We start from the raw sequence: 12,632 nt of genomic DNA on the forward strand, positions 1-12,632 counted from the left end.
GCAGACACTGTCTAAAGAGTGCCCAGTGGGTCTCAGAGGGACCTGCTGGATACTCACGTGGGACATCAGCAATCATTTTCTCAGAGTCACCAGTGAGCTGTGCTGGTTCCTGAAGGGTCCAGGATAGGGCCAAGGCACCTGCTCTGTGTCATGGAGAGTGATTGTTCCAGAAATCATACAGCTGGTCTCTATGCTTGTAAAATCTATATTTGCAGTGAGGAACCTGTTCTGAGAGGGCTGATTCTTCAGTGAAAGGACCTCTGTCCACAAATGTTCATACATGGAGCAGGGCATTCATTTCCTCAAGCAGGATTAGGGCTTGAACCATCAGCATCTCACTCTTGTAAGGTTGATATGTCATTTATCTTCCCTTTCTTATCGTCAGCCAGGCTTTGAGCTATGAAATGCTCTGTCTCATCAATATGCAAATAACCTGAGATCCACTGAGGTAAATATGGATGTCTGTGCCCTGAGAGCATCACCCAACAACCACATCCCTCCTCTAGAGAATCCCCTGAGAGTTCAGCTCCTCAGCATGGACTGGACCTGGAGGATCCTCTTCTTGGTGGCAGCAGCCACAGGTAAGGGGGGCTCCCAGGTCCCAGTGATGAGAAGGGGATTGAGTCCAGTCAAGGGGGCTTTATCCACTCCTGTGTCCCCTCCACAGGTGCCCACTCCGAGATGCAGCTGGTGCAGTCTGAGGCTGAGGTGAAGAAGCCTGGGGCCTCAGTGAAGATTTCCTGCAAGGCTTCCGGATACACCTTCACCTACCGCTACTTGCACTGGTTGCGACAGACCCCTGGACAAGGGCTTGAGTGGATGGGATGGATCACACCTTACAATGGTAACACCAACTATGCACAAAAGTTCCAGGACAGAGCCACCATTACCAGAGACAGGTCTATGAGCACAGCCTACATGGAGCTGAACAGCCTGAGATCTGAGGACACGGCTGTGTATTACTGTGCAAGATACACAGTGTGAAAACCCACATCCTGAGACCGTCAGAAACCCCAGGGAGGAGGCAACTGCACTGAATGAGGAGATTACAGGGCTTACAATGTTTAAAGTTGTTTATAAAATAGGCTAAGCAATTGAGGAATATGAGTAATAGAGACATGTGTGCACTCTATATAGGAAATATTTCTAATAACTGTCACCCTATATGCACAATTCACACTGAGGTAAAAGCAGAAATCAGTCAAGCTGACGCAAAGTTTCCCACGTGGGCTTTGTGCAGACATAAGTTCCAAAATCAGATAGATAAATAATTTGGAGCAAGATTGCTTGATAACATGGCTAACACTAAATATGATTCTTAAAAACTGGTCAAAAGGTACACCTTTTTTTTTTTTTTTTTTTTTTTTTTTTGAGACAGAGTCTCGCTCTGTTGCCCAGGCTGGAGTGCAGTGGCGCGATCTTGGCTCACTGCAAGCTCCGCCTCCCGGGTTCACGCCATTCTCTTGCCTCAGCCTCCCGAGTAGCTGGGACTACAGGCGCCTGCAACCACACTCGGCTGACTTTTTTTTTGTATTTTTAGTAGAGACGGGATTTCACCGTGTTAGCCAGGATGGTCTCGATCTCCTGACCTCGTGATCCGCCCGCCTCAGCCTCCCAAAGTGCTGGGATTACAGGCGTGAGCCACCGCGCCCGGCTCTGCCACCTCTCTTACATAAAATGTATTAAAAAGTAGTTTTGAGACCTCAGCAAAATTGAACAGAAGGTGCACAGAGTCCTTATGTGCCCCTGCTTCACCATGCATGGACTTCCCCACGGTCTCCATCCTGCCTGAGTCATCAATAAGTTCCAATGGATGAACTTCCATGGACACATTGCTTCTTTCCTCTTCCAGCGGTCCCTTGGTATACCAAGCCTAAATAATCTTGAAGCTCCACAGGTTCCTCAACTGGGCTCCTGGGAATGATGCCAGTTAGAGGAAAAGTAGGTGGGGCTATTTCTATTAGGACTGTTTTTTAGAGGATTCATACAATGTAAATTTTCTTATAGATTCTGTGGCTCCTAATTTACTATGTCCCTTCCCAGAGGGTGAGGTCCCTAAGTGTTTAGAGGTAGATCCATGTCTATAGAAAGAAAGCAAGTTCTAGTGAATCCCATAAGGAATATCCTTAGTGAGAAGTGGAGACCTTGGTCATGAGGCACATCATGTATGATTTTCTATAGTTCCATTAGATTCACTGTGTGCTTTTGTGGGTGTTTCTGGATGAGGCCCTTTGTACAGAAAATGAAAACTCATGCGTGAGATCCAGGCAGAAGCAATAGCTTCCCTTTACAACGTGGGAGGGAAATAGAAGAAACCCTCTCAAGGGTGGGCACTGGTACCCCTTGGGCCTGCACATTAGCCAGAGGCATCAGCCCTATTGGTCTTGGAGGGTGAGAGCCCCACTGGGGTCACTGGCTCTAGAAATGCCTGTCCCACTCCAGGTGAGAGCGTCCATCTGCTTGCTCATTGGTGTCAACCCCATAGCAGGTGCACTCGGGAAGATCACAAGATGCACAAAAACCTTCTATAAATTATCAATTACTACACACTCAAAACCAAACTGTATGCCAGAGAGGGACAGATGTCTGCAGGGATAAACAGAATTTAAGTATTTTTTTAAATGTGGAAGACACTATCAAATGCCATATGTTTCAGGAAGTTTAACTCAGAAATGTCGATGACATAACTCAGAAATTTGAGGTGACATGACAGCCTCAGGGGCTGCACATGAGGAGGGCTCACTTCCACATGCAGGATTTTCTTCCAGGAACTCTACCAGGCGCTCACAGAAGATTAGGGAGATTCTGAAAACATCATTCTGTGCTGCTGCCTCGGGAGGTAAAACAAGATCTGGAAAAAACTATATAAATTATTACATTTGTTAATACCAACTATTTCTGAAGCCTTGTGGAGGTCTTGACATAAGCCATCATTAGCTGTGAACAAACATTTACACCCTCCTTTCATGGGGAGTTCAGTTAGGTTGCATCTGTTCTTTTATGGACAATATCCCCCAAATCCTCTCTATTTCCTGCACATCTGCTGCTCTCGGTGAGCTGAGTTCTTATCAAAGAAATGTGGTTGCTGTAATGAGCTCTTCACTTTTCTCATTGTATTAGTCAGGATTCTCTTGAGAGACACAACTAACAGGATAGATGTATATGTTTGATGTGGAGTTTATTAAGGAGGATTGACTCACAAGATCACAAGGTGAAGTCTCATAATAGGCCACCTGCAAGCTGAGGAGCAAGGAAGTCAGCCTGAGTCCCAAAACCTCAAAAGTCAGGAAGATGACAGTGCAGCCTTCAGTCTGTGGCCAAAGGCTGGAGAGCCCCTGGCAAACCACTGACTTCAGTCCAAGAGTGAAAAAGCTGAAGAACTTGGAGTATGATATTCGAGGGCAGGAAGCATCCAGCATGGGAGAAAGATGAAGGCCAGAAGACTCAGAAAGTCCAATCTTTCCAATTTCTTCTACCTGTTTTATTCTAGCCATGCTGGCGCTGATTAATGGTGCCCACTGAGGTTGAGGCTGGGTCTGCCTCCTCCGGTCCACTGACTCAGATGTTAATCTTCTTTGGCAACACCCTCACAGACACACCCAGGAACAATTCTTTGCATCCTTCAGTGCAATCAAGCTGACACTCAGTATTAACCATCACATTCATCTTCTGTGTTATCATGTTCCTCTCTTCATCTGAGGTTAAGGAACTCACCAGCATGTAGCACATCATAGCTTAATGTCTCTCATGGACGAAATAGTGGCAAAGGCACCCACTAGAGTTGAGCATCCCACGTCGCTGACAGCAACCATCACAGGACCACATCCCTCCACCATCCTGTGTCAGAGCATCATCTGAGTGATTATACTGGCAACTTCCCTGGATGGTCATCTTAAAAACTGCTTGTCTCATTTCCCACGAAGGTATAGCCATTGATTTTCTCTTCCTAGCAAAATGGAAAGGGGTGAATATGCTGAATGTCTCCTGGTCTTGCAAGTTTGTGACTTTATTCCTTTCTAATTTCTGATCTATGCTGACCACTCTACCATTTATTTTCACTGAAATGACCCGCATTCTGGACGTTAAATATAATTGACCTTCCTCATATATAATTCAGCACATGTACCTCAGAGTTTCTGTCCTCATGCTCCGCTCTTAACTTACACAAGTTGTTTATTTGTTTTATTTTCTGGCATCTCTACTTGGCATCTTCTTCATACACATTTTATGTTACTTCTACAAATGATTAATTGTTAAAATTTGTAGGTACTTGGCCGGGCACGGTGGCTCAAGCCTGTAATCCCAGCACTTTGGGAGGCCGGGACGGGCGGATCACGAGGTCAGGAGATCGAGACCATCCTGGCTAACCGGGTGAAACCCCGTCTCTACTAAAAAGTACAAAAAAACTAGCCGGGCGTGGTGGCGGGCGCCTGCAGCCCCAGCTAGTTGGGAGGCTGAGGCAGGAGAGTGGCGTAAACCCGGGAGGAGGAGCTTGCAGTGAGCTGAGATCCGGCCACTGTACTCCAGCCCAGGCGACAGAGCGAGACTCCGTCTCAAAAAAAAAAAAAAAAAAAAGTAGGTACTTAATTTAATATTTAATTAAATATTCAGGAAATGACAGGATAAAATGAATGTAAAATAAAATAATAGTAAATAAATTAATATTTAAAATAAAAGAGCCAGCAGCTGAAAGCAAGGAAAATCTATTCTGCTGGGTAAGATGGTATGGAGGACTCATAGCACAGTATCTTCTGCAGGTTAATCATTACTTCTGCTCAAGTTACACCGGGGGCACTGACAACCAGCAGTGGGTGCTCAGGACACCAGGGGGCGCTCAGGACACCAGGGGACTCTCAGAACCATCACTGGGCGCTCAGGACACCAAGGGCCGATCATAACCACCAGGGGTGCTCAGGACAACAGCTCGCTCAGGACACAGGAGGCTCTCAGAACCACCAGGGGGCGCTCAGGACTATAAGGCAGTGCTCAGGACACCAGGGTTAGCTCAAGATAGCAGGGAACGCTCAGAACCACCAGGGGGCGCTCAGGACACAAGGGGACACTCAGGACTCAAGGGTTCTCTTGGGAGGTGGCTCCCTATCAAGTGCTTGGGGATGGTGTGTTTCTTTTATTAGGCCCTGTGATTTCTCACCTGGTGAAACAAAAGTCTTCCCAGGATCTCTTGCCATTTATTTCTTGGAATGCATGTTTCTCTCCTCTACAAAATCTTAACTTAGAACTATAATTCAATTCTTTATATTTTCGTAATAATACTAGCAATAATATCTAAGTAAATTTTAAAATGAAGAAATTGTGTATGTTTACTTTAAACTATTTCCACAAACAGATTTCTGTTTTCTGCACTGTGTCAGTCACATAATTTTAAATACTTTTCTAATAATAACTCAGCATATGAATGTGTTGAGTTGATTTTCCTTCCATCTGCTGTTTATGGAGATGAAACATCACTTTAAGGGCTTCTGTCCTCCACTTTGGTGGTTCCTGGAGTTCTGACCCTCAGTCTGTTTCTCTACCTTCCCTTCTTCTGTTCACACTTTTTCTATTCCTCAGTTTCTGCTCAAGGAATCAGCAAGTCCATTTACTTTGTCTCATCCATGTCTGGTGAATCAATTCCCTTCCCTTTATGATCACTGAAGTCAACCAAGTATGGGAAGGTAATAGTCCTTAGAATATGCTCATCTACCTGCAGAATCCCTGCTCTCCTCACCCTTTTCTAGGGTCCTGCAGACATCACCCCATCCCATTCCCCCTTCTCTAAGTACCCCAGAGTGGGCTCTGCAGCTTCTGCTGCCCTCTGTATGCTCAGCCCTGGGGCTCACTACAGCTTTGATGATAAAGCCCAAATCCCTATTGTCTTTGCACACTTTCTGACAACCCTCTAGCAAGCTGCCATTGTGAGTGAATCCTGGGAATCCGGGGGTGACTTTAGTTCTATATTTGTGGATATTCTCTAGCATCCAGGAATATTGTAAAATAAGCAACATATAGAGTTTATGTTAAAAATTCATGTAAAACACTTGCAGAATAAAAAACATTATTTAAATTGCAAAACGCTATCTTTTAAATTTAATACTTAATATTTTATTTTAATTTAATATTTAAATGTTATTTAAATTGGAAAAAGCTGACACATATTTCAAAACACAATGTTATTTCAACACATTGTGTAATAAAATTTTAATAGAGATGTTTACCTTATGATTAATACATTCCTTTATAATGTATAATGCATTATTACATGCATTTAAAAAGTGTGCTGCTAGCAAAAATGAGAAATAAGCCATAAGAGAATATATAAGGAATACCATTATATATTTCAATGATACATTTGCCAATAATGGTAGTTACAGTAAGTTTTACTAAAACATACATTTACATATATGTCATAATTTATATTGGAATATACAGACATTCATAGAAGAATATTATTTCGGACTAAAACCTCAAATATAAATACAAATAAATTTAAATCAATTAACTAGAATAATACAGAAACAAAGGTATGTTGCTTTGGTGTTCAGAAATGTGTTCACTTTTGCCTGTGCTCATATATGTTTCATTGCTGAGTGTGGGAGTTTTTTTGTGTACATGACTATAAAGTTTTAAAACAGATTATTAACTTATATAGTCATAGAAATCTATGTTTGGGTTTTTTTCTTGTTAAAAGTTAACAGAAAACTCACAAATGAAAAAAAAAGTCATAGGCCAGGTGCAGTGGCTCACGTCTGTAATCTCACCACTTTGGGAGGCTGATGCGAGTGCATCGCCTGAGGTCAGGAGGTTGAGACCAGCCTGGCCAACATGGGGAAACCCCATCTCTAGTAAAAATATAAAAATTAGCTGAGCGTGATGGTGGCTGCCTGTAATCCTAGCTACTGGGGAGGCTGAGGCAGGAGAATTCTTGAATCTGGGAGGCAGAGTTTGCACTGAGCCAAGTGCACTGCACTTTAGCCTGGGCAACAAAAGCGAAATGCTGTTTAAAAAAAAAAAAATTCCAGAGAGTATTTGAAATGCCTGTGATGTATTTAGGTGTCCTATTAATAATCATTTTAAAAACTAGCTAAAAGGTTTTTAAACTTTTATTTTTGGTTCAGGGATACATGTGCAGAGTTTGTTACATAGGTAAATTGTGAGTTATGTGGGTTTGATATACAGATTGTTTTGCCACTAAGGTAATAAGTATAGTGCCTAATGGGCAGTTTTTCAGTTCTTACCCTTCTCCCATCCTCCACAGTTGTGTAGGTCCCAGTGTGTATTGTTTTCTTCTTTATATCAATATAAGTAGCTCCCACATATAAGTGAGAACAGGTGGTATATAGTTTTCTGTTACTCTGTTAATCTGCTTAGGATAATAACCTCCAGACCCAACTACATTGCTGCAAAGAACATGTTCTTATTCTTGTTATGACTGTGTTGTATTTCACACTCAAACGTACAGAAATCAATGTGTTGGGAAAAAGCCAAGTGTTGGGAAAGAAGCTGAGGCAGGGCTTGCATATCTGACATAATATCCAGGGCTCAGGGCACAAAACCCCTCGTGGCCTTTGGAATGTGTCTAGACTTGCTGGCTCCTTGCTTCTAGCCCTCCCAGGCTCCTAGATCAATTGTATTCCCATTATCTCAAGTAGCAGAACATGTTCCATATAAATGCTAAACCATCACAGCTGTAGATCCTGTGCTTGCCCTTTCGACCCCTACATTCTCACCACCTGTTTCTTTGTTTGATCACCAATAAATAGTCTTGGCTTCCAGAGCTGGGGCCTTCACAGGCTCCATACTCACGATGGTCTCCTGGTCACACTTTCTCTCTCAAACTGTCTTTTTCTCATTCCTTTGACTCTGCTGGACTTCATAGCCCCAATGACGTGGTGTTGTGCTTGATCACCCCAACATTTCTGGCACCCAATGTGGGGCGACAAAGACCCCGGTAAAGGAACGGCAGAGCATGTTAAAGTGGAGGCTGCATCATCAAAGGACACCTGATTGTGATTAAAACCATCTCGGAGGGAAGCTGAGAGCTCAGCAGAACCAGGGTAACAATGGAACAAAGTGAAAGCAAACATTCTGCTTATTTAAATTTCTTAAGGCATTTATTACGAAGAAGGGAAGTGCAAGTTAGTACTCAGAATATGTTATCACTGATTAGTAGAGGAAAGCAGTTTTTGCCCATGGTTCCCGGAACAAGGGACTATGGAGTTGGATGAATGGGAGAGAACTGGCAGATATTTTTTTAAAAGCATATAAAGATGGAGCAAAATTCCAGTCTCAGTTTGGTCAATGTGGGCATTAATAAAGGCAGCTTATGAGCCATTTCAAACAGATGATGAGGCAGATTCAGATGAGAATGAGGAGGACAAGTGTAAAAAAACCCGACAGATTCTGAATGTGAGGAATAGAAACCAGAGGAAAATAAAAGAAAGGAAAACTAAAGTATGTTTTACTAGCCCATCAGCTTCATCTGCTGAGTTAAGTGAATGGCCACCTCCTCTCTCTCCCCTTAATGGGCAAGAAAATGTATTAGCTACAAAACTTACTGCTCCTATAGTTACAACATTAAAACCTGGAGCAATTGGTGGTGCTATACAAAATTCCATTCAAAAGGATAGAGCTGACAGACACCTTGAAGTATGACAATTCCAGTTTCTCCAGTTGAACCACCTTTCCATTTAAACTGTTAAAGGTATTCACACAGGCCATTAGTCAATATGGGCCAACTCTCCTTTTGTGCAAAGTTTGTTAAAAAATGTGGCTCTTGATAATATGTTAATACCATATGATTGGGATACTTTGATAAAATCTGTTGTCACTCCATCTCAGTACTTGCAGTTTAAAACCTGGTGGTCTGATGAAGCTCAAACTCGGGCAAGGGAAAATACACAAGCACAGCCACCTGTGCCAGTTTCCTTTGAACAGTCAATGGGAGTCGGCCCTAATTGGGGTGGATTAGAAAATCAAGCAGTCATGTAGGATGTTGCCATTGTTCAGCTGCACTCTGTGTGCTTACGGGCATGGGAAAGGATAAATGTTACAGGGGAATAATATCCTTTCAGTTCTGTCCAACACGGACCTAAAGAACCATATATTGATTTTTATTGCTCGGCTCCAAGAGGCTGTAAATAAAGCCATAACTGATAAAACAGCTGAAGATGTTGTAATACAGCTTCTTGCATATGATAATGCTAATGCAGAGTGTCAAACTGCTATTAGACCCCTGAGAGGGAAGCCTCACTTAGCTGAATATATTAAGGCTTGCAATGGCATTGGAGGTAACTTACATAAGGCTACTCTTTTAGCTCAGGCTATGGCTGGATTAAGAGTTGGAAAAAATATGCCCCATTTCTCAGGCTCTTGCTTTACTTGTGGGCAATTTGGACACAAGAAAAGGAATGTAGAAAAGGAAGTCAAAAGGCAAGAACTACTACCACCAAACAACAGAAAAGCCCCAGTGTGTCCCCCTGTTGTGAAAAAGGCCAGTACTGGGCAAGTCAGTGTCATTCTAAATTTAGCAAAGCTGGACAACCTCTTTTGGGAAACGGCATAGAGAAACTAGGAAGCATCTCTAAATTGAACACCGTCAGCAATAAAAAAAATAACAAGTGACCGATACATAAACCATACTGGTGAACTCCAGACATGATGCTAAGTGAGAGATGTCAGTCTCAAAGATCAAAGGGACACAGCTGTAAGCACCACGGTCATCCTCAGGTGTCAGTGGTTTGGGCTGGGCTTTCTCTGCCTCTTTCCTGACCAGGCCCAGATGTTGAGCTCCACCACTTGCAGATCGAAAACTCCCACTATTTTCAATCATGCACTGAGGTTTGAGGTGCTTCACACAGACTGAAACACACAAACACGGGCTCCTTTGATCTGTGTCTGGCATTTGTTCCAACCACAAGAGATTGTCCCCCCGCTCTCTCCTTCCTTGGTTCTCTCCTGCAAGCCAGCAGCCCTGCAGTTTAATCTGCATCTCCCATACCTCCACCCATCTCATTCCAAGGGCCTTCCACTACACCCTCCACTGTTCTTGAGAGCACTGGCAGGCTTTGAACTTTTCCACATTCTGTTGTTCCTGAAGTTAGGATGTTTAGGACCAAATTAAGGATGATATTTTATGTGTGAATTCCAGCACTCCCTCTCCCCTGGAGAGAGTGCATAACCACGATTCTGCAGGTGGAGACAAAGTTGAGGTTTTTTCTTCCTCAGCATAGGAAATGAGCTCTAAGTGGAGGGTTGGGCAGAAGCTTCCCACCTTCCCAACACTTTGGTTATGGTGGAGCAGAACCTCTGACGAAGGACAGAATTAGAAATCAGGGACCCAATGTTTCCAGTGGCACTGGACCCAGGGCAGAGCCTCCATCCATGAATGCGGCTCCATGGAAGAAGTGAGTCTCTGGCTCTCAGTAGCTCTTGTCCAGAACTGAGCCTCAGCATCACGTGCTGTGGGCAGGGTCAGAGGGCCAATGTCCTGGCCCCTGGGGAAGAGTTTCCTCTGGTGGGAGCTGGTAGAAGGTGTCCTGTCTTCTTGGCTGCATCTTCTGTAGTGGAGGTTACAATACATCATGCTGAGCTTGGATGTGGAAGGAAGGAAGAGAATCTTAGATAAAATATAATGACTGACCTTACTGAGTTTTCTAGATTTTCCTGAATAAATGTTTCTTCACTTGCTGTATGCTGTCAGAGCCTTTCCAAACCCTGTAATTTTCCAAAATAATTTTCACTGGTCTCATGAGGGCATGGATTCATTGAGCCCCTCATGCTGTCAAAGAGAAATAAAACTTTTTTCACTTTTTAGAGAACATCCATGGGCTATAAAATAATGGGTTCGCTTTTCCTCCAACACTTTACAGACATCACTTTTCCTCTTGCTTGTAAGGTTTTAACCAGAAGAATGCTGTCATCATCTTTTCTGTTCTTTTGGAAGGAATTTATATTTGTCTTTGATTTTCAGCATGTATTTCTATTTGTCTTTGATTTTCAGCAGTTTTAATAAGATTTACCTAAGTGTGTATGTGTGTGTCGAGGGGTGTTATCATGCTGTTTTGTGTTCTCTGAGATACATGGATTCATTGTTTACTCTGTCTCCATTTTTGTGAAAACAATTAGAAAGAAAATCTGTATAATCCTAGAAATGAGCCTCCCTGATGTGAGTGGAGAACCACGTGGGGGCGCTCAGAACCCACTGGGCACAAGAGCCAGCCTCAGGGCAGGTGCAGATGGGGGTTAAGGTCTGGTTTCCTGTCACCACTGTTGGCTTCCTCTCCATAAAACAGATTCCTCTGGGGCACTTCTCTGAATTCTTTATCCTGCTCTTCCTATGAAGTCTCTGAAGAAGAAGGATTTGTCATAACAAGAGAAAAACTTTCTCACATGCACCAAAGGCAGAGTCACCTACAGTCATTTACTCCTGTTTCTCAACATCAATAAACTATCAGTGCTTCTGAAGTTAATCAGTTAAATCTATAAAGATGCTGTGTTTAAGTCAGCATTGCAGCCCAGCTCAACAGAACTCCAAGAGCCAATCAGCCAGCAGCAGGCAGGATAACGTGCACGCTGGGCACTGGGGCAGAGGGAGTTCGCATCCAGTGCAAGAGAAGAAAGGCCGCGTGGTGGTCACTGTCAGGACTCCAAGCCCACAGTTCCAATTGTAGGTGATCCCTGGCAAAGGAAGAGAGACCCCACCAATGTTTAGTGTGGATGTCGAGTCTGATGGTTCCACACTCACACCCCAGGTGAATATAAAAAGTTTTATTAACTCTACTTTTGGGGTGTCTGCTGAGAGCAGCACAGGCTTCTCAAGAAATTACAAACTGGAATTTCCTCATTAGAGCAGGAAGGGAGGCTGGCTCAGGGCTTTCTAATGATTTGGTGGTGGGGTCAGGGGGTGTGTTTCTACTCAGGAGAAGGAGCTTGCATGATTCAGCCTCACACTGGCATCAGATAAGGGAACTTCCATGATTTCTTAACTAGATTTACCACATGCAGAGAACAAGGAGGAGGAAGAATAAACCTTAATTCATTAGCATTGAGGCACCAAAAATAGGACCTGACACTTTATTCTCCCTAGCAGCTTAAGAAAATGAGTGAAAAAGAGAAATAAGATTCCACTATGTGTGAAAAGCACACAGGTTTAAAGAAAATAAAAATTTTATTACTGTAAGCACATAATAAAAAGAGAAGAAGGAATGAGACAGGCAGAGCTGCTGCATCAATGCCCTGTGTGGGGCCTTTTCATTATCCACAGTCATCAGTTTATTCTGAAGGTCTCAGGTCAGCTTCCTGCTTCAAAATATCACAGGCCCTTACAGTACATGTGAAAACGCTCAGTTTGTCGTTCTTCACTAAAGTAGCCTTATAATTAGATAAACTTCTGAATTTAATCTCCAATTATGTTAAATACAAAACAAAACACAATCTACAATTTAGGAAAGTGAGAGTTTATTTTTTATCAAGGGTTACAGCCATCCGTATGCTGGAAAGCATAGCTTTTGGTAAAGATGAGAGAAAGGCACTCCCAAGAAGAAGGGGTTGGGCAGAGGCTTTATGCTGAAGGGTTTGGTTAAACAGACACAATTGACAGGTTATAGGAGGGGCTATGGATGTTCATGGAGGTG

At 43.2% G+C, this 12,632-nt stretch overlaps 2 gene segments (V, D, J or C); both read left to right on the top strand.

Moving 5' to 3' along the window:
* The window catches only part of LOC139364041 (immunoglobulin heavy variable 4-4-like), a 91,972-nt gene that overhangs the window by 36,368 nt on the left and 42,972 nt on the right, over positions 1 to 12,632 (top strand).
* On the top strand, positions 455 to 1,076 carry LOC105465892 (immunoglobulin heavy variable 1-45-like). The segment is given in 2 exon segments: positions 455 to 581; positions 668 to 1,076. Coding segments are annotated over 2 exon segments (444 nt in total).

Source organism: Macaca nemestrina, chromosome 7, assembly GCF_043159975.1.
Source record: "Macaca nemestrina isolate mMacNem1 chromosome 7, mMacNem.hap1, whole genome shotgun sequence".
Classification (NCBI taxonomy): Eukaryota; Metazoa; Chordata; class Mammalia; order Primates; family Cercopithecidae; genus Macaca; species Macaca nemestrina.